Source organism: Pteronotus mesoamericanus, unplaced genomic scaffold (genome assembly GCF_021234165.1).
Source record: "Pteronotus mesoamericanus isolate MK-2021 breed Mesoamerican mustached bat unplaced genomic scaffold, CSHL_Meso_final contig_105, whole genome shotgun sequence".
Classification (NCBI taxonomy): Eukaryota; Metazoa; Chordata; class Mammalia; order Chiroptera; family Mormoopidae; genus Pteronotus; species Pteronotus mesoamericanus.
Genome location: NW_026555006.1, coordinates 7,485,477 through 7,509,132, shown reverse-complemented (window position 1 = coordinate 7,509,132; position 23,656 = coordinate 7,485,477). Strand labels below are relative to the sequence as shown.

General features: G+C 34.1%; 1 protein-coding gene across 2 annotated transcripts in view; it reads right to left on the bottom strand.

Moving 5' to 3' along the window:
• Positions 1-647: 647 nt before the first annotated feature.
• Positions 648-23,656, bottom strand: part of PRKAA2 (protein kinase AMP-activated catalytic subunit alpha 2) — a 55,429-nt gene continuing 32,420 nt past the window's right edge. Inside the window, exons 3-9 of one of the 2 annotated variants that reach the window (XM_054573717.1) lie at positions 14,386-14,479; positions 13,681-13,825; positions 12,123-12,210; positions 10,028-10,252; positions 5,339-5,843; positions 3,273-3,399; positions 648-1,871 (exon numbers count right to left, since the gene is read on the bottom strand). In XM_054573717.1, coding sequence (XP_054429692.1) covers positions 1,633-1,871; positions 3,273-3,399; positions 5,339-5,843; positions 10,028-10,252; positions 12,123-12,210; positions 13,681-13,825; positions 14,386-14,479 — 1,423 coding nt within the window. In that variant the 3' untranslated portion in view covers positions 648-1,632. Of the gene's footprint in view, positions 1,872-3,272; positions 3,400-5,338; positions 5,844-10,027; positions 10,253-12,122; positions 12,211-13,680; positions 13,826-14,385; positions 14,480-23,656 lie in introns of those variants that run through there. The other variant, XM_054573726.1, reaches the window with a different exon arrangement.

Sequence of the window (23,656 nt, the reverse complement as noted above, 5' to 3'; positions counted from 1 at the left end):
GCAAAGAAAAACCTGTCAAGGCTTAGTCACATTTTGTTTTCAAGAGCTTAATCTTTTCTAGGGTAAGTCAGGTGAATGAGATTGTTAATTACAACATACTAAAGAAAACAAATGAATAAATACAAAGTAGATAAATTATACATAATTTAAAAATTAAATACTTTTACTAAAACAAAATATAATTTATAAGCTATTATCTACCCCACTGTGTATAGGTTGTTTTTCTTTAAAGATTACAAAATAACACAACCTGCATGAAATAAGACCTGACTTTCCATCAAAAGCACTGGTGTGTGAATACATACATACATATATATGTATGTATATATATACACACACATACATACATATATATGTAAACACCACATATATTTATACAAGAGAGTATTTTTTTTTAATGTTTAAGGCTTCCCTGCCCTAAAAAGTTCAACAGTGAAGGTCACAGCCTATGAAGCTTTGGAATTAAATAAAAAGCCCTTAAGGCCAGAACAGTGTTTTCAAATTGGATGGCTAGCAACTAATATATAAAATAAAGAAAAGGAGCCAGAGATTTAAAAGCTAAACCAATCAGCCACTAAGGATCAAGCAATAAACAAAGAAAATGGTGAGCAGGGAAAGTGAGGAAGGGGGTAGATGTAATGACAAACTTAAACTTCAGATGAAGAATTAACATTTCATACACGTGCACATGCACACACACGCGCGCGCACACACACTGCCACTACACTCAATAAGAGACAGAGAATTCCCTTTTAAGGGACTGTTGATATTTTGCTTTGTTTCATGTAACTGTCAATTTTATAATGCTAGGTAAAGTATAAAAATAAATAGAGCCAAAAAGAATTTGAGAAAAATAGATTTTGAAGGCATGTTTTAAAATGATATAAGTTTATGACAAAAGTTGTTGCGATGACAGATATTCCAATACTGAGTAGGACCTTGAAGACTCTTAAAATTAGTATATTATTCATGTTCATGAAAATGTCAAAATAAAACCTCTACTTGGTTACAGTTATTTTTAAGGAACCAGGGAATCATGGTTACCTGTTTCAGGACCACAGCCATTCTGTTTAACACTAGGCAAAAATTGCTAGAACTTGGCTGCTAAAATTTTGGGGGAGCAGGCTTTTAAGATTTCAACATTTAAAAAGTATTTTACTAATGGTTGTTTTTTTAAAAAAATATTCTTGTGCAAAAGAATTGGGTGCATAAGCATAGCTTAAAGACCACTGAAATTTTTAGGAATTTGTAAACTGGATTTACCTACACCAAAGAGTAAAGCAAGAAGGAGCTGCCCAAACACCCCTTGATTGAGATGGTTCACCAGTTAAGGTGTATTAATCATGTGTAGTGGACTGTAATAGTTTTAATTAACAATCATCAATGTTGACTTATTAAAGATATTGCCTATGGGAATTTATCACAGACAAAACAGAATTACAGATTTCTACAAGTAAATAAAATGTCAGACTTTTCTGTTTTCAGTAATTTCAATGGCATTGAGTGTCCCCTGGCAATATTCTTGTCAATCAGCATTTTAGAGTATGTGATACGCACAAGTAAAATAATTTAAAGAATATATGTGATTTTTCACAGTGCAATAGAAGAAATATATAAACTAGGGAAAGATCATCAACGGGCTAAAGTAGTGATCAGACTGGCACACATTTCAAAAAAATCCATGGTGTGACTGCCCAGGCGAGGTGTAACCGAAGACAATGTACTTCCAGTCAAGGAGCCAGTGAGGGAGCCAGAGAGTGAGTGGCTCTCAGTAGTTACAGAATCAAAACTTGATCTTGGTCTGTGTAAGCCAGCAGCAGAACAGGAACGCTGAGGTGTTGAGGAACCAGACCTCTGTTCTACCACCTCATCTGAAATGGACCAAAGAAGAGCAATTTATTAGAAAGTTACATTTGCCCCAGCCCTTCCTATGAAAATGCTATATTCACAATATTAAGTACATCCAGCAAAGGCAACTTAATAATAAATGTCAACATATGATTCAGCATTAACCTTGAAATCAAACTGATATCCTTGCATATGAAGAAAGCACATCCTCAAAGGCTTATTTTCTTATAGTGTATCAACAAAATAAAAGTTACCATCACACAGTGGTTCTGAACCTTTGTGCATGTTGAAATTCCCTGGGGGGAGAGGGGAGGGAACTCTTTTTTTAAAATGCATATTCCTAGTTTCCTACCACAGAGATTCTGATTTAGATCTGGGTGCAGTTGCCAAGAACTGGGATTTCAATAAGAACTCTAGGTAATTTTGATGAAGGTGGTCTGGGACCATATAAACACTGCTATAGATAATGAGAATTCAAGAACAGAATTTAGCCCTTGGCCAGGAGGTTCAGTTGGTTGGAGCACTGTCCCGTACACCAAAAGGTTGTAGCCTCAATTCCCAGGCCTGGATCGTACCTAGGTTACAGGTTTGATCCTCAGTTGGGACATACATGAGGCATTGGATCAATGTCTCTCTCACATCCGTGTCCATGTTCCTTTCTCTCTCCCTCTCTCTCCTGCCCTCTCCCTTCTCTCCCTTTCTTCCTCCCTCCCTTCCTCCTTCCCTCAAATTCAATAAACATATCCTCAGATGAGGATTTTAAAAAAAAAGAATTTAAAAGAATTTAAAAGCTGTATTTACATCAACTTCCCTATATCTGAATTCCATTCTCTTGTTCCATTCAGCACCTGATCTTCTATTTTTCTCCTACTTTGGCCTGTGAATGAAGTAAGCACATTTGGTTCACCTAGGTTTGATTCTTGGCACACACTAAATATCTGGACAGGACCTCCTTCCCTGACTCCTTTGGCTCCTGGATGGCCATGGGCACCAAAATCTAACCTAAATTCCAGGAGAGGCCTCTTTGGTCACCTTGGCCAAGCAAGATAAAAGAAGCTGATGAAGGGGAAGGTTAGATATTATAATGCTAACAGCAATAAAATATGAATGAGGAAATGTAACAAAGAACCTGACATCATCAGCTAATTTTAGGTAAAAATTGCTTCCCTGGTGTTTGCTCCACAGCCAACACTTCAAATGTTTTTTTTAGAGCAAGGAAGCACTTCTTTTGGAGAGATGCTGGATTAGAGATATTCCATGTGACTTTGATCCTTTTCATTCCACTTATATTTTTGGTTAAATCTAGATTACTTAAAAACCAGTATAAAAGACCTACCCACCATGCCTTTGAGATGATTTTAACATTTTGTCAACTAGTGCCAAGTTTTATCTTCTCAGAGTTCATGCCTGCATAGCTTCCTTACCATCAATGCTTTTAAAGTCCAAGAGATAGCTTCTGTTGTCAACCAGGTAGAGCTGTAAGCTCATTTTCACATAATTGCCAGTCACTGGGTTTTTTCTCCTTACACGAAGATGGTATGCATTCACTACCTAAAATGAGAAATATTTGTTAAGGATAACTGTTAAAAATAACAAACTATAAAATATCTCCCTATTATTATTTCAAAGAATATGAAACAAATCATTGAGAGAGGTAGAATAGAGAAGAAATTCCTGAATGATTTTTTTTTTTATATTACACGGTAATTTAGTATTTTTTTTAATCCTCATCTGAGGACATTTTTTCATTGCTTTTAGAGAGAGAGGAAGGGAGAAAGAGAAACATCGATTCGAGAGAGAAGCATCGATTGGTTGCCCCTCGTATGCATCCGGACTAGAGATCAAACTTACAACCTAGGCATGTGCCCTGACCTGGAACTGAACCCTCAGCCCTTCGGTTATGGGACAATGCTGCAATGGAGCAACACTGGCAAGGGTGTCATTTAGTTTTTAATCCCTACTAACAATACTGTTCGTGTACAGCAATTAAAATTAAAGGGAACTCAGAGATTATTTAGAGTCTAGCCTTCATTCTACATATACTTCACTCCAAAACATCAATAGTAATTTTGGTTGCACAGATTCAACTTGGATAGTTTTACCTATAAATAGAGAGTAGAAGAAATAAAGGGGAACTAATATGTTAGGGGTCTGTATCAGATACAGTACGGTAACAGGTACTGTCACAAAATTTAAGTATCACAAAAAACACTGTGAGAAAGATATTATCTGCCTTGTGAAGATAAGAAAACTACAGCTCAGATAAAGATGATTTTGGGTTTGCAAAGCCATCTATCAAATTAGCTACAAAATTTTTTCAGTAAGGAATTTTAAAGATATTAACATCTTTTTTTAACTAAATAATATTTGCTTCAGAAAAGAGAGATCTGAGTTTTAAATGGGTTTAAGAAAGCCCTGGCTGGGTTGCTCAGGGGGTTAGTGTCATCCCGTTACACCAAGGTTGCAGGTTTGATCCCCGATCAGGGCACATGTAAGTGTTAACCAATGAAGGCATAAACAAGTAAAACATCAAATTCTCTCTCTCTCTCCTCCCCTTCCTCTCTATTTTATTTACAAAATAAAATAAATAAATAGGGTTAAGGAAATATTTTATTTATGCATTTCATGTACAAATAATGAAATAAAAATGACTGATTTATTCAAACATGTCAAGTGAATATTTATACCGTATGTTTGAACTTTTTTCTCCTACCTTTAAAAATATATTTGCAGTCCTTAGGAACAAAAGTTCAAGGGATGCCAGAAATTAAAAAAGTGCTTTTCCCCCTGACAAATAAATAGAATTGAAATAAATTTAAAACTTATTTTGTTTTAAAAAGTAGAATGTAGGCTGAGAGTAAGAAAAATATACCATACTTAAGGATTAAAAGCACCAGCCAAATAAGAGAGGCTTTCTCAACTTAGAGACAAGTATTTGTTGACTGAAAAAAATCTATCTTGATGGTATAATTTGTATTGACCACTAGCCACTACTGCTACTGGCAAAAAGAAAAACACTGCTTAATATAAGAAAGGGAAAAGTAAAAACAAAGGGAATGTGGTGGGGGGAAGGCAGAGACAAATGTATTTGAAAAAAAAATTAAGTAAAAAAAGAAAAGTAAATACATACTATCTTTAAAGACACTTGACTTTTTATTGTTACAATGAATGCTAAAACAGCGAGACTATTTTCTTAGGTGTTTTCCAATTGATTATTTTTTGTTTCTTTAACAAAAATGATATTTTGTAATTCAAAAATATGTAGGTCCCCAACATCAACACTCTTCTTCCTTGCACAAGTTTGTTCTGTCTTGAATGCAAATAGTTTATTATTGCAAAGAATGGCATTTATAGCCAAAAGCATCAAGACCATTAAATTTATATCTAAATTAAAAACTTTTAGATCTCAGTCCTCAACTCAGCAGCAGAGCACCTTATAATACAAAAAACAAATGGCTTCTACAAATGATTTTAATATACAATTTCCTACCTTCCATTCAAAATCCAGCTGCTTCATAGCTCGGTAAACTTCAGCCATAATGTCATATGGTTTGCTTTGACTTCGGATTCCAAGATGCCATTTGGCTTTCTTTACAGCTAAAGATTTGGGCTTGGTTGTATTCAGTGCATCCAACGGACACCTTGCTTTGGGGCTATCTGCTATGAGAGGTGGCATCCGTTCTGGATGAGGTTTCAGGCCTGGAGGAACAGGCAGGGCACTATCATCCATGAAAGAACCAGTGGGGGGACTAGAGGCGAGGTAGAACTCACTGGCTTGGTTCATTATTCTTCGATTGTCAATGATAAGATGATAAGCCACTGCAAGCTGGTCTTGAGGGTCACCACTATATAAACTGTTCATTACTTCTGATTCTGTACATTCAAATTTTTCACATACTTCTTTCACAGCCTCATCATCAATGACATTAGCATCGTACGAGGGGTCTTCAGGAAATAAGTAACTGGGCAAATCTTGTTTAAACCATTCATGCTCTCTAGGAAAAATATCACAATACACTATTGTAAGAACTTGCTTTGGCAAGTCCCAAATAATTTAGACATGGGGCAATACAATATAACACAATCAGACAGACCTGCTCTCTAGTCACTTAATAGTTACGTGACCCAGGTTAAGTTAGTAACACCCATGAATAACTATTGTTATTCAGACTTGGATATTAGGCTGCCATTTTTTCAAAAACAAACAAAATGTGCCTGTCATTGTGAAGGCGACAACAGGAAGTATTTTATGTCAATGATAAAATCCAAGTTTTCAAGCAAAATTGTAGAATTTTATGTAATTTGTGTCTGTCCCCAGAAGCTGAAAAACTTCCCAGTATTTAAAGACTTGTCTAATAACTCTGTAGTGATAACAATGAATATGATTTTTGATATTGTACAATAAAATGTGTCACTATTTGGAAAATCCCTAAAACTCAATAACCCGATATTTTCCAAATGACCAATGCATGACGTCATAGAATTATACATAGGCACGAATGCACTCAAAATGCAAAAGAGACCAGTAGGTTTCAATATAATAAAGTACAATAGTTAATATGTTTTCTGATTTGATGATGCAACTAACATGTTAAGATTTGGTTTTATATTAAAGAAAAATACCCACAATTACCTGAAATCTATTAAAATGTTCTCTTTTCAAACCCCTTATATGAATGAGGTCAGATTTAGTTCATAGACTTCAACTAATACACCGTACTGCAAAAGACTGAATGAAGAAGTAGATATAGGAACCTAGTTGCTACTTTTAAGGCAAACATTAAGAGGATTTTTAAAGTATAAAATAATGCCATTCTCATCATCATTTTTTTTGTTTTTAGAAATAAGGCTATTTTTTCATAAAAGATGTTATTTAGGTTAATATGTATAGGTTTATTATTATTTTTAAGTACATTTAGTAATTTTTAAATTTCTCATTTTTAATTTCTAATACAGTAAATATTGATAGATATACCTGCATTAAAAAGAAAAAACCAGCAACTCTTTGGAGACTTCAGCCTTAAGAATGCAAAGGGTTACTAAACCAAAAAGTTTGAGAATTAGTCTCCCAAATCTTATTTTCTCAAACTCTGGGCCTTTGTATGTGATATTACTATTGCCACCCTAGGACATCCAATCCCCTTTCATCTACATGCACTTTCTTTCCAGATCGTGTAAGCATTACTACATGGGGGAATGGGGTACTCCCTAAGCTTAAATTCAGATCAATATAGATTTTGACTGGCTACCATTCATAATGATTAATTCATTATGAATATTTACTAAGGATATTCTATGGCAAAAGAGATGAAGGTTAAACAAATGCTCACAAAAATAAATACATAGTTACAAATATACAAACACAAAAATCATGTGATAAAATTCTGAGTGAAAAACACAAGGTAAAATGAGAGAATATAATTCAGAATGGGGTGCAAGTGATTAGGGAAGCCATTCTGAGTAATGTTTAAGCGGGTATCAGAATGATTAGAAGCCACCTAAGCAAAGAATTGAGGAACAGGTTCTCCCAGCAAAAGTGACAATATATGCAGAGACTCTGTAACAAGAGTTTGCCAAGTTCAAGGAACTGAACTCAAACCACTATCATGATGGACAGTGAGTTATGGGTTGGAGTGGCAAAAGATATCAGAAAGTTCAGATAGCAGTAGGCTATAAAAAACATTTGGGAATTCGAACTTATGATTGATGAAAATCACCAAAAGATTTTAAAGAGTCAGGGGTGAAAGGATGTAATTTGCATTCTGTAAATAGTTTCCTGCTTGTAATATATAAATTAAATGAAAAAGATAAAAAATAATAATGATGATGGTAGTGCCAAGAGTCCAAGTGAGAGATGATGGTGTGCCAGGCTCCAACGACATACAAAGATGAAACCTCTACAGCTTTTAGTAGATCTTTCCATAATAACACTCAGATGTTTTTATATTTATTGATTTTTCTTAATCTTTCCTCTAAACTTAGAAATCCTTGAAATAGAGACCATGTCTTCTTTAACTATACTCTAGGACCCAAAACACAGTAAATGCTCAAAAACGCAGAATAAAGAAATGATGACATACGAAATATAAAGACAAAAATGAATTCCTTAATTTATTTGCTATATCATGATAATAATAAGCATCTAATAAATGTTACATAATAAAAATGATAGGATTAATTTTTCAAACGAAATAACAGAGGATAAAAAATATTAATATATCTAAATCAGGTATCAGTTTCAAGGTCTGTAAATAAGATTAACAATAAGATTTCTCTTTGAAATTTATTCAAATACTATCTGAGCATATACTGAATCCTAGGGCTTATTAAGAGTCAATGCAACAAAACATATTAAGTATCCAGCAAATTATGTTATGTAATAATTACTCAATAATTAGTAATTCTTTCCCTATGAACTGTATTTTATGAATCAAAAATTCCCAAACATTAAAAATTGAGTTCAGATAAATAAAAAATGATGAAAACTACTAATTCAAGTTATTCTATTAAGTACAGAAGTGAATGCCACTTTTTATACCACCTACATCCTAGTAAATGGTTTTACTTACATTTTTCTTCTAAAGTGTGTACATACACAAACATCTGTTTTGAAATAACAGAATCAATACTTATTCTTCTAACTGTGCTGATACAGATACAAGTATATATATCATCATATTTAATTTCCTTTCTAAAGAAAAGCCAATTAAATGAACTATATATTCTAAAGAACTGTAAACACAAAAGGTCCCCCCCACCTCTAAATTCATTTTCATAACTAAATCTGGTGCTAATTTACAAATTTACATGTTTATGCATGAGGCCTGGAAAACTGATGAAAAGCTGGGGGAAGAAAACAGTACAGGAATATAAAAGGAATCAGTCCTTGCTTTCAGTCATGTAAACAACTACCTCAGCAATCATTTAAATATTCCAAGAGTCCTAGGTCTTTAAACAGTCATTCTGGCTTATGAAGAGAAGGAAGATTCTGGAAAAAGGTCAAAAGAATGTGTTTGTAAGCAAATACTGGATAAAATGTTAGGTAAGAACAATAAAACCTCTAAGAAACATCACATGAGAAGTAAAAGTAGAAGGCAATGAATCATCCTGGCTTGTGTGTACTATATAAAAGTCATATTCACAGTAACACCAGCAACTGCATTTTCCAAATTTTCTCACATAACAAGAAATCCTTCACAGCAAACCCACTAGCAGCTATTCTTGGATTCAAAATCTTAGCAAAACCTTTATTCTTTATTTCATCAACCATGTGTAAAATACATAAATCTCACCTGGTTTTTCTCTTTGAAATTTATTCAAATACTATCTGAGCATATACTGAATCCTAGGCCTTCTAGCACTGCATATACAAAGATGAGGAAGACTCTACCTTTATTGAGTTACAGTTTAAGGGCAAGAAAGATACACTGGAAAATAGGTACATACAAAAGAGAACAAAAGAATTATAAGTGTGAACAAAATGTGGAAATCACAGAAGTGGAAGCAACCAATATTGCCTAGGGAAATCAGAAATGATTTCAGAAGGGAAGTGATTTCTGAGCAGGCAGGGTGTCCAAACTTTTGGCATCTCTGGGCCACACTGGAAGAAGAGGAGTTGTTTGGGGCAACACATTAAATACATTGCAAAACAAAATCACAAAAAAATCTCATAATGTTTTAAGTAAATTTATGAGTTTGTGCTGGGCCACCCTCTTGGCCATCCTGAGCTGCATGCGGCCTGCAGTCTGCAGGTTGGACACTCCTGATAAAAGGGTGAATAGAAATCTATCAGGTCAAAAAAAAGGCAGAAAAGGCATTAGAGGTGAAAGGAATCGTATGAAAAAAAACAGGAAGGCATAAAATATGTTTGAGAAACAAGGAAAAATTCAATGTGGCTAAAGCACTGGTAAAGGTGTGTAGCAGTGAATGCAGGAAATGAGACCTTAGAATAAGTAACTACAGACTTACTATGAAGGACCTTGTATGTTTTGCTACCTAAACTACAAAGTTTGGGAAACAATCTGAAACATTTAAAGATGAGTGACATGATCATGTTTGTATATTAAGGGAAGTAAAATCTGTATAAAGTGCTACAGGGCCCAGAATAAAGAAGGCATTCAATTACTGATACTATTATTAATACTAGAATATATACATAATAGTAACAAAAAATATTCACCTTATGTCTTTGATAGTCGCTCGTTTCAGGGGGTCAACCTGTAGCATATGCATCAGGAGAGTGGCGACAGAACGATTGAGATATTCTGGGATATAAAAAACACCCCCTCGGATCTTCTTAAATAACGTAGGTACATGTTCATCATCAAATGGGAGGGTGCCACAAAGAAGAGCATACAAAATAACACCACAACTCCAGATATCAACTTCAGGACCTGCATACAATCTAAGAAGGAAGATGACACACAAACCTGAAATGCAAGTGTCAGTTTCTCACCTACACGTACCCTGCTTCTATATATACATAGTATTGACTAGGCATATTTTGCTTTCAAGGTCTTTTTTTTTTTTTAATCCTCATCTGAGGACATGCTTATCGATTTGAGAGAGAAGGGAAGGGACAGAGAGAGAGAAAGAGACATCGATGTGAAAGAGAAACATTAATTAGCTGTCTCTCATATGCACCCCACCAGGGACTGAACCCCCAACATAGGCATGTTCCCTGACCAGGAATCGAACCCATGACCTTTCAAATTTATGGGATGATGCTCCAACCAATTGAACTACAGGCCAGGGCACTTTCAAGGTCTTTAATGAAGTCCATGGCCACTCTCCAATACTCAATGACTGTTGCTCATGGAGAATAATTAATTGATCTCAACAATTACTATTCAAGTTTTCCAAGAGGAAATAGTATTTTTATTTTTTTGGCACAAACTCATTTCCTTAAACTTGTTGACTAACTAAAAACTATAAAACTTTTGTCCTGGTTGGGGTGGCTCAGTGGGTTTGAGTGTCCTTCCATAAAACAAAAAGTTGCGGATTTGATTCCCATTTCCTGGGTTGGAACGCATATGGGAGGTAACCAAGCAATGTTTCTCTCTCACACTGATATTTCTTTCTCTCTCTCTCTCCCCACCCCCCTCAAATTAGTCTGTCTATCTATCTATACACACACACCCCCCCACACATATATAACTTACTATGGTTGATTTTTTATAAAAACATCAAAGTAGATGACCATAGACTTGAAAAAAAACCCAATTCTATAGAGTATATAGGCTAAATCTTTTTTTTACTAAACTATTAACAAGAAAGAATATGCATATGTAATAGAATTTCATTCCTGGTACAATTATTTAAAAAAAAATATTTGAGGCAGTAAAGTACCTAACAAGTCCTGTGGCAATGTCTGGGACAGTATTTATCCTGTATCATGTTATCCTGAGTACTTGTTACTTTCTTCCTAATCATTTGAACTCATGGGACTAAGATTAGCTTTGCTTCCCAAAACCTATGCCTAGAAGGTTATTCCTTTTTTCGATATACAGAATTAAAATTCCCAACAGCACACTACCAAACTCAAATCTGGGTCTGAGGTAACAAAGTAAATCTCTACAATTCCCATTAAAAGAATATAATCCATTTCAATCAAAATTGCTGTCCATCATTTACACTGTTGGCTGTATTGTCCCAACTCCTATACCTGCTACTTGTAATAATACCTTTCCTATCTTTTCTCTCATAAGATTCTGTTAACTTTTAAAATCAGATATTAGTCTCTACAGAAGACTTGGGCTTATGACTGTAATCTGTATAAACATATTTAAAATGTATGAATGAGAAAATTACATGAGTAATTATAAAATCTCCACTTGTGTTACTGAAATTATGAAAATGATATCCTGTCCTCCTAAAACCTCATTCTTCCAAAAATGAAATATAAAATACTCTGCATATTTTATAAAAGAGTATGTAAAATATCATGAAAGGATCATGTCTCATAACTAAGTAATAACAGTCACTTAAATTTACCAAATGCTTACTCTATCTACACTTTTTTAAAAATGAAAATAATCAACATTTATTTCAGTTATTTTTAATAGAAAACTTCCTTAAATACATTCATAACAAAATTAAATTATTTTCTCAATATATTAAATATTGTTTAATATAATCTTCAACAATGAAAAAATAAAGGGACAATCTGTTTCAACTGTGTTAAAAATCTTATCTTGTAAAGAAAATATATAATTAAGTGTTACCAGAATGAACAAAAGATTACAAAAACTTACTCTTCACTGATATATTATTACCTGCCTGAGATTACTTCAGGTGCTGCATAATTTGGAGATCCACAACTAGTTCGCAGAAATTCACCATCTGACATCATATTAGATAATCCTGAAAATGAGAGTAATGTTTACATGGTGCTAGGTATTTCTAAACGTAGATATAGATAAATGAATGAGAAAAAATGCCAAGTCTTTAACGCTCCATACATCATATTTTTTAATGAATAAAAAAAGTAGTGGAAAGCATTTGTTACACTAGAAAGAGATCATTTCAGAGTGCTGTTACACTATGACAAAAAAACTAAAACATCACATGTGTCATTGAAATTAAATTCCTCTTCTAAATAAAAATGCTGATTTGTTTCACAAATATGAGGTTATTCTACACTATACAAATTTTTCCAAGCATAATCACACTGAAATATTATTTACCTATTTTTACAGTTGAAAGAATAAAATAAAGACTATTACTTTGTATGCTGTGCTTTCAAAAGCCTTTTTTAAAAAGTAGCAGTAAGACATGCTCCAATTTTTAAGTTACATTCCAAAAGTTTGTAATTTGGAAAGCTTTAATTTAACATAGAAAAAAATAACCTATTAAACCGAAAATCTAGTTGAACTATAGCACTAACTGAGTTCTGTGATTTAAAGAAGGAAGAGAAATAGGGAAACCAGTTTCCTGGTTTATATATTAAAGTGTTGACAAAAATTTTAAATAAGCAATGCTGATGTCTGGCTCATTTCTCTCTTTTTTCTATAATCTCTTACTTCCTAATCCTTTTCCCAAAACACCCTATTAATTGCAGCCTTTCCAGGTATGTTTACCCCACAAAGTGTACGGCGCATAAAAATTACATTTTAGCTTTTATTTTACCCCTGGCAAAAACACTTCTTTTATTAAGTGGTAGTTGTTACCCTGCGATCCACTGACACTGCCCCCACTGATTCACAGAACTATAAAGCTCCAAAATAGCATGCAAATTTTCATATACCTGTTTAAGTGCACTCATCAAAAGAAAGTGCCCACATTTTCAAAGGGGTCTGTGACCCCTACATAAAAACAGCTAAGTTTCATTTCCTTCGGAAGAAGTGCAGATTGAATGAGTTTACCTTGATGCCTACCTAGCCCTGTAACTTCTCTAAAAGTATCTGCTGCATTTTTTATTTTTATTATAATTTTTACTTATTTATTGAATTTTTTGACATGACATTGGTTAATAAAATTATATAGGTTTCAGGTGTTCAATTCTATCACACATCATCTGTATATTACATTGTATGTTCACCTCTCAGAGTCAAGTCTCCTTCCGTCACCATTTATTTCCCCTTTACCTCTTCTACCTCCTCCCATCCCCTTTTCTCTCCGGTAATCACCACACTGCTGTGTCTGAGGGTTTTGTTTTTTTAAAGCATGTTTAAATGAACAGAATCAGCTACTAAGAAGACTGTGCAACTAATCCCTTTTCATGGTACAGGATTTACAATGTTGAAACTCAAAGTTCTTAGTTCTTTAAGCATTGTTACTCACATACTTTGAAAGGTAGCTAGTGAATTTCTGAACAACTCTGGAGTTACATACCAAAATCAGCTATCTTGGCATTCATGTGTGCATCCAACAGCACATTCTCCGGTTTCAGGTCTCGGTGAACAACCATATGCCTGTGACAGTAATCCACACCAGACAAGATCTGCTGAAAGAGCCGCCTAGCTTCCATCTCTTCAACCTATCAACGTAAAACAAGCTGCACTAAAAATATTTGGTACATCTACATAGCAAGAGTTTCAGTTTCAAAATCAGCCTAAATATAACTGAGTAAGCGCATTAGATTGTGCTAGAATTTTCAACAAATCAAAGCAAAAACTTGCATTAAAGCTCAACATGTCAATCAACAGGTTTTTCTTTGATTCTGGCCAGTAATATTTAATTTTCAATTAATATGACTAAATGTGCACAAGTCTTGAGGAATCAACAAGAAAAACAATCCGAAATAGAACTTATGCAAAAACTCTAAGAAATAATTGAAGCTTTGACATGAAGCTGTAATAGAATAGATTTTTCAATTTAAAAAGCATAGGCATCATGTTGGCAATTAAGTGGAACTTATTTCCCAAAATCAGTATTTCAGAAGTCATATTTTTAAGAAAGAAAATATGCCTAATAGCCTGCATGTTTAGTTGCGCATTATTACAGAAGCAACCCCAAATTTAAAAATATCTTTATGGTTTACTATTTCCCACTACTTCCCTCTTTTTTAGCTTAGGGATTTTCGATAGTGGTACTCACCCGTCCATGTTTACAGATGTAGTCAAATAATTCACCACCAGACACATATTCCATTACCATAAAAAAATCTGTTGGAGTGCTGATCACCTGGTATCTTTTTTGTAAGTAAGAAAAAGTTAATAAAAAATGTTACTTTAACCAAAATCAACCTGTGTATCTATTCTGGCTACAATCTTATATTCCAATGTCTTACAATATATTAAGATGGCAACAAATTTATAATGTTATCAAAATAATTAGAGAGCTATAAACATAGAGCTAAATAAAATTCAACTACTTTCTGTAGCCTATATGGACTTTTCTCCAGTTCCTCCCTTTTATGTTTACAAATATCTTTAAAATCCTTGAATCTTCAACAATTACGGTAAGCATTAATTTTCCACTTAAACAAAAACTTGTTAACAGTATATGGAGATTAGGTTCCATATATTTTTAGGTTCCATATATTTAAACATAAGTAAAAAGTATTCTTGGAAAGCTTAAATGATACCACAGGGATACAATTAACAAATTCCAGAAATGGGCAAATACTTGACCATTTATTCAACAAGTAAATAACAAGGAAAAAAAAAAGAGAGAAAGGGAATGCTATAGATTTAAAGTAATTCAGGAGACATATTGACCATTTATACTGCATACTCTTGTTTTGATTCTGACTCAAACAAACCAACTTTAAAAACAATTTGCAAACAATTGAAACAGTCTTGCCCTGGCTGGGTAGCTCATTTGATTAGAGCATTGTCCCAACATGCCAAGGTTGCAGGTTTGACCCCAGTCAGGGCACATACAAGAAGCAACCAATGAATGTGTAAGTAACTGGAACAACAAATTGGTGTTTCTGTCTGTCTGTCTCTCTCCTTCTTCCTCTCTCTTGCTAAAATCAATTTTTAAAAAAAGTACGTGTTTAAAGAAAAAGCCTGAATACAGACTGGGTAATATTAATTTTTTAGATGTTAAAATAAACTGTGCTTAAAATATGAAAATTTTTAAAAATTGTCTTTATTTCCCAGAGAAGATATTTAAAAATGTGCAGGTTAAAACATAATATTTGGAATTTGGTTCAAAATAATTTATGGCAGGAGAATTGGGAGGAAGCTGATAAAACAATATACTGACAACTGATGAGGCTGAATGAGAGATTTGAGGCTTCCACACTTTATATACATTTTAAGAATTCCACAGTAAAAATTAAATAGATGTATGTGCATGTGAAAATTAATTAATGAAACTATTTATTTATTTATTGGCATTCAAAGCTAGGCACATTAAAAAATAACAAAGAACCTTAGCTTTATATGACAAAATAAAAAATTTCCTAAAAATTACAACTTCCCCCATGCACAAAACTTTACAAAAGCAAAAACTCTGAAAACAAGCTGAACAATTAGTGTTTTAACTGAAGGTTGCATCTAACACCTGTAAATGAACTGTTCTACTTTTTAAAGTAGGTTTGCTTTGTTTATGAAGGACTATCTATAATTTGGTTGATGGTGAACAACATCTAATTTACACTGAGTTACTATCGAAGGCCACTAAATACAGTTTTGTAGTTTTCGCATGGCTTAAAGGCACCCAAGTAGGAGCTGAAAAGTGGTCCAGACGCCACCCTTTAAGTAGTACACCTTGACACAGGATGTGTCAGAAACAGGGGAACCTTTTGGTAATTAGTCCACCCAAGTGGGGCACCTTTTATTAAAGGATACAAAATCAAATAGTATTCTCTATTAAAGAGTATGGGGGAGTGGCCAGGAAGTTCATGATATAAGTACATACTCTACATTAAGAGTAGACACATCATATACAAACACTTGAAAAAATAAAATATTAAAGCTATAGTACTACAAGTGATAGATTTTCACAATAAATATTTCTAATAGCAATATCTAATAGCAAATACTCTTTGAGATGAAAAATGACAAGGTACTCCACTGTATATAAAATTAACTAGCATTAGTTAGGAATAATGTTGAAACTATTTTAAATGAGCTATGGAAAGGTAATTTTACTGAGAACTCTAGAAGCCATCCTATAAAAGCCAACTATAAATATGAACATATTAACAAGCACTAAACTCTAATTGAATAAAATGGGTAGTGTAGAGCCAAAGCACCTATGCCTCTTGCTGTAAGCTAATCTGATTTATTAACAGAATTCTCAATTACTTTTCTGCTCTGTCCATTTCTGGGGCATAAGAGAAAAGAAAAGATAAAATTCTACTAAATTTAGCTGCTGATTCCTCCATGTATATCACAGGTCTTCAATAGACACTTTTGGATTTAACTATTTCATGAAATCTCTAATGCTACAGTAGCCACTGTCCACACCAAAGGCCAATCTAGAGCAATGAAAACCACAGCCAACACTATTGAGTACTTATACTATGTACCAGACACTGAGCACTTAATGGTCACATTTCATATTTACTTAGTACCTACCTACTTGCATTACACTTGGTGGGATCAATAGCTCCTCCTTGTACTTGTGAAGTCTACAATCTGTGCAAAGGTTGGCTAATTAAACAAGCATTCTTCTCAAAACACAAATCTGTTCTTCAATAGATTCCTAATTAGAAATCCTCAAGGGTTTCCCATTGTTCCTAGGTCCTGAATTAATCAGGCCTCTGCCTATCTCTGTAGTTTGTGTCACTTTTGATTCCCACCACTACCATACACTACTTCTTTTATTTATTAGTCATGCTGTACTTCCTCCTGCCACAGCCATAGCTATTTCTGCTAACCTAAATCCTATACCATGACCTGTGCTCCACCTGTTAACTGATTATCAGTTATCCTTTAGATCTCAGTTTAAAAGTCACTTCTGAAATACAGATTAAGTCATTTTTGTCTTCACAGAAACATCTCACTTAGCTTCAGAGTATGACCTCAATTTTTAATTACGCATTTATTATTATGATTAGATCAATGAATGAGTATGCACCTAGCAAAGTATCTGTAACAAAGCAGATATTTAAATAAATATATGAATTATCACCTTAATAATCTTAGACTGAATAATGTGGAAAATTATAGTAAAATTACCATAAATCCTTAGGTAATAAAATTTCAGTTAACCAGAATAAGAATGAAATAAATGGAAATATGATTTTTAAAGGGAAAAAGTCCTAAGAAAACAGTTTTATATCAGGGATTTCATGAAAAAAAGCAAATTCTAGGCTATGTTCTAAGCCTCACCAGAGAAAGCCCAATCTTTTGTGCCCACTAAAGTAATTCATCACATAAGCATTATTAGAAATTCAGTCGTGAATCACTAATACAGTAGAAAATTAATGTGCTTTAGAAAATGTTTTCAGAAATACTATTTCTAATTAAAAAATCAAGTATCCAGAAAAACCTGAAGCATTCCCTAGGTAGCCAAGCAATGTGCATTTCTGGCAATAGCCATTTAAGTAGCATATAAAACACATAAAAAAAAAAACCTTTGTAAATTTAGACAAAAATCAACATTCATGAATATACCTTTTCAATGGTTGTAACTATATTTAAAAATATTCTTTATATAGCAATGTATACAGAATGATACTCTAATTAGAACTCAGTTATAAAAAAATAAAATAATCATTATCCTTGGTTCACAGCACTTATCTTTATTAGTCCACAAGTGTTCTGCTTTTATTTATTATTTTTAATAATATAAGTATCTACAAAACCATTACCCAAACAAAACACCAGGACCTTTGCAATACCTTCCATCTAATCATGTAGTAGTTGCCCTCCCATTCCATCATTTCTGGTCACCCAAGGTGGCCACCATCCTGAAACCCTGTTCATCCTCCCCTTGTTCTCTTTGATAGTGTTATTTATATATCTACATATGTGTGTATGTGTATCGCTCTCTCTTTGTATATATTTAAAGTACCTATTAATATACATATTGTTATTTTTTCTTAGCTTTAAAAAAAGGGTATCATTCTATATATAATATTTTGGGACTTGTTTTATTGAAATTTATCCACATTGTTGTGTTTGCTATAGTTATTTGATTTGAATTGTATAATATTCCTTTGTACTTACTCATTTACTCTCCTGTCAGTGGAGAGGCAACCTAGTCATCCAGTCTACCACTAAAAGGTATTAAGGCTGTTTCCACAATTTTGCTATTATAAATAACACTGCTGTGAACATTCCTGTACATGGCAAGATTTTCTCTCTGATCTATACCTATGAGCGAAATTGCTAAGTCAAAGCTAATATGAATGTTCATTTGTAGGAGATACTGCCAACTGTTTTCCAAAGAGATTTTGGAAACACTAAAATATTTAGGAAGCTATGGATTTATATATCCTCCAGACACCATACACATTTCCTATGAAATGCTTACTTGCGCCTTTTGCCCATTTTTATTAGATTAATCATGCTTTTATTATTTATGTGTAAAATAGAAATCTGTATTTTCTGTAACATTCTATAGTATAAGATAATTAGTATGTCCAGGTTATTAACTTTATAAAAGTTTGTATTTTCAATCAGCAATTCACATTGAATTTGGCTTTCATTTTCTCAGTAAATAGGTCCATAAGTACCTCAAATGGATAATAACTTTAAAAAAAATACATGTGTACATACTGATGCAATAGTGTTATCATCCATAAATTTAACATATTATGAAGGTATCAAATATTTAATCATGTTTCTTGATTAGAGTGCTTTTTGTTTTTACATTTTGATTGAATTAGGATTCTAATACAATCCACACATTGCATTTGGGTGATATGTATCTTATTTTTCTTTTCATTTATAGATTGCTCCTCCATCTGTTTTTTTGTCTTGCATTCTTTTATTAAAGAAACCAGTTGGTTTGTTTATAGTCTCATTTTGCTGACCCATCCTTTATAGCAGCATAATGCACAATTTCTAGCCCCCTCTTAGCTCTACAGACTTGTTCAATTCCTGCTTATTTTTTTTTTCACTTTTGAAAGACTAGATGGTGTTGTATACCTCCAGACAAGGGTGTATAATGTCTGTCTCTCTTTTTTTGGCATATTAGCAACCATTGCTAACCAGAGCCTACATTTATTAATTCACAATGAAATTTTAAATGCTGGTTAATTTGCATAATCTAGTAATAAACTATTGTCTAAAAGGAAATCGTCATTCGAAATTGTCTCCCTCAAAAACCCCAACTGTCTCTGAAGTGCAGTCATCACATTACACTACCCAATCAATATCTCTTCTCAATATAGCCATCAACCAATCTCCATGTGGATTCCCCCTCATTCTAACTTGGTCTTTTTCCCCACTGTTACTATGATCTTCATTTGGGGTGTAAATGACATCCATTTAGACTATTTGTCCTCTAAGTTCCTTGCCCTTCTCATTTCCAATCATCTTTTCCTCCACTATGCACAGCCACTCATTCCATGGTCACACACTGTCTAAAGTTAACTCTTCCAGTTACGCACTGGACTCCTTCCCCTGATTTACTAAAGGACTTCGTTTCTACAGCTCTTCTTTCTCCTGCATCAATTTGTCCTTCTTGACATAGTCATACTCTTTGGCATACAAACATTTTATATCTCCTATCTTAAAAAAAATAAAGCCTGTTTAGACTCCACATTCCCCTTTGGTAACCACTCCTATTTCTCTCCTCTCCTTTTAATAAAATTCCTGAATTGTCCATTGTTACTATCTATCTTTCATCATCTCTTATTCTCTCCTAAACCCCTCACAAGTTTTTGCCTTCACCATTCCAACAAATTGGTTCTTTTCAAAGACACAAACAACCTCCACCTTGCCAAATCTAATGGTTAATTCTTGGTCTCATTTTACTCAATATACAGTAGCTTTAAAAATAGTTGATAATCTCTCTTTAAATACATTCTTCATTTGGCTTCAAGATGCCAGATTCTCCTGATTTTCCTCCAACCTCATTAACTGTTCATTTTCACTCTTCTTTTCTGGCTCCTCCTCATCACCCAGAAATTAGCATCATAGTGCCCTAAAGATTAATTCTTGAACTTCTTGTTTATCTACACTCACATCCTTGGTGATCTCATCCAGTCTTAGGTCCTTAAATATCTCGAATATCACTTATATGATGACTTCTAAATTTATCTCGTTTGCATTTCTCCCCTTAACACTTTCTTGTTAAGTCTTGCAAAGTCTTGCATATTCAAGAGCCTACTTATATGTCTACCTGGATGTCTAATAAGCATCTCAAGTTCATAAAATCAAAATCAAAGTATTGATACCACCCCTAACCCTACCTCAAATTTCTTTCTCTTACAATCTTCTTCACTTCAGTGAATTGCAACTCCGTTTTTTTTATTTGCCCAAGGCAGCCTTGGAGTCATCCTTGACTTCTCTCCTTTCACAATCTACATCTAATCTGTCAGTGGATGCTGGTATCTCTACCTGGAAATTAGATAGAGAATTTACTTATTTCACAATGCTCTATTCAAAACCACCATCTCTTCCACCCTGAATACTGCAATTGACTCCTATCTGATTTCTGTGCTTCAAGGGAAATCAGATCATATCATACTTCTGATCAAAACTCTGCAATGGCTTGGCATCTTACTCAGAGTAAAAGCCAAAGTATTTACAATGATCTATAATATACTATATAATCTGGCTCCCTTTCATGTCTCTGAAATCATCTCTTACTCCAATTCCCTCTAGATCACTCTGCTCCCTTGATCTCTGGCCTTCGGGAATTTCCATCTCAGACCCTTGGTATTTGCTATTCCCTCCAGCTGTTGTTTCCTTCTTCAGGTATCTGCATGACATATTCCCTTACCTCTACACTAACATACATGGTGTTGTACTAGCATAGGGTTTATTGTCTATCTCCTCAATGCACTTCATAATAGCAGAAATTTTGTTGTCACATTTTTGTTTGATGATGTATCCCCAATACCTACATGGTGCTATTTGTTGAACAAGGCAATCAACAAGCTAACTTCCTGGATTTATCTTCCTCCATTTCTTTACAAGGGCTCTGTGCATCAGCCAAACCAGACCACATGTTCCCAAAACACCAGATTCTTTATACTTTCATTCTTTTGTTCTTGCTTGTCCTCTAAGAACTGCCAGGACCTTGTTTAAATGTCATCTCTTTATACATGCTACAAGTAATTATTAAATACCTACTACTGTGCTAGGTGCTAGAAAGATAAAAATTATATTTGAAATCTCCATTTAGATGTCTACTAACACAGCTAAAACAGTACACTAATGTTCACCCATACCCCAGTATGAATCTCCTCCATTCTTCCTATCTCAGAAAATAGCATTATCATCACTACTTATTGGGTTGGCCAAAAAGTCTAGTTTTTTTGGTAAAATAAAACACATTTTTCATTTTTACCAATAACTAACTTTATTGACTTGGGTATTTTGAGTATGTCAGCTATCTCCCACATGATATAATGTTGATTTTTCTCAGTTTATGTTTCAATTTGATAGCTATTAACTTCAACTAATCTACCTGACCATGCAGCATCATGAAGCAAGAAATCATCATGAAACTTCGCAAACCACTTTTGACATATTCAATCAATCACAGCACCTTCTCCACACAATGCACAAATCTTTTTTTGTTTCACCTGTTTTTACCTTTCTTGAAATAATAAAGCAAAATATGGCAAAAATGTTGCTTTTCTTCCATATTCAATATTAAAATGGCCACACAAAAAATTCACCAATTTTAGTACTTTTTTTTTAATGCACACAGATATTACAGCTGTCACAATACAATGTAACAAAATTGTTCTGAATGAAGTTAAAGACAACTAAGTGCGACTTGAGCCATCCTATAGAAAAAACTAAATGAACTTTTTGGCCAACCCAATAGTTACTCAAGCCAAAACCCAAAATTCCAGTTGCTCATAGGAAAAATAAAGGATTCCTCATTCTCTTTCTTTTTCTCAATAATTCATTAGTTCTACCTCTAAAATATGTATTGAATCCATCAATTTCTCTTTATCTAGACCAGTGCTGTGAAATAGAACTTTCTGCAATGATAGAAATCTTATATATTTTCTCTGTCCAATATAAAAGCCCCTAGTCATATGTGGCTATGAAGCATGGGAAATGTGGCTAGTGTGAGAAGGGGACTAAATTTTTAATTTTAATTAAATTTATGCCACATGTGGTAGTGACCACTGTATCACACAGCACAAATCTGGACTATGGCTTTGGTTAAAGTCACCACAATCTCTCAGCTGATCTGTAGTAATAGCTTCCCAACTGGTCTGATTCCACTTCTTTCATATCTATTCTACACTACAGTCATATAATGTCACTCCCCCAACTCTCTGAAAGCTTCCCATTTAGAACAAATTCAAACCTCCTAACAAGGCCTTCAAGACACTACAACATATGGTCCATGTCTACTCTTTGATCTTATGAACTATCTCTCTTCCTCTCATTCACTCCCCTATCATCATTATAGAAATCTTTTTCCTACAACACTTAAAATTTGTTTCACCTCATTGAGGCTACTGTTCCCCTTGCTTTGTGAACACTGTTCCAGATGTTCAAATGGCTAGATTTTTACCATCCTTTAGGTCACACCTTACCACCTCAGTGAGGCCTTCCCCACAACCTAACCTAAATTAGTACTTCCTCCCTTCCTAATTACACTCCATGATAGTACTGTGAACCCACAGAGAAGCCTCTGTGTGCTGCTAGACTGCCTGCCTGCACTGTATATCTGTCCTCTGAGCCAGCCCTTACAAAAGAGTTCTTGGAGTAATATTTCAACTAATAGGACTGAGGCATTCCCCATCCAATTGGAGCTGCATAGCTCTAACAAATCAGAGTGGCTCTATTCTGACCAATCAGGGTCCAGGAGCAGGTACCTCTATCCATATAAACCAGGTCCCCTTTAGCGGATAGAAAGCACTTTCCACCAAAGACTGAACATTGTGTTTTCCCAGCTGGGGTTGAAACACTGTTTTCACAGCAGCTGCACTGTAGCACTGTTGAGCTATTCCACAGCAGTGCTGCTTTCACAACCATGCTGTATTACCATCGAGCTGTTCGCACTAAATGAAGTTTCCTTCTTCACCATACTCCAAATAAGGGATTCCTGTTGGCATTTAACTTGGCACCAACGACCATCAGTCGACAGTACCATGTTTCACTCTCTCCATAATACTTACCACAGCTTAATATTAGTAATTTGTTTACTATCCTGAACTTCTAGATACTACCAGAACATAAACACGAGAACAAGAGCAAAGACCTTGTCTGTCTTTCACCATTGTATCCCCAATGCCTAAAACAGTACCCATCAGATATTAAGTACT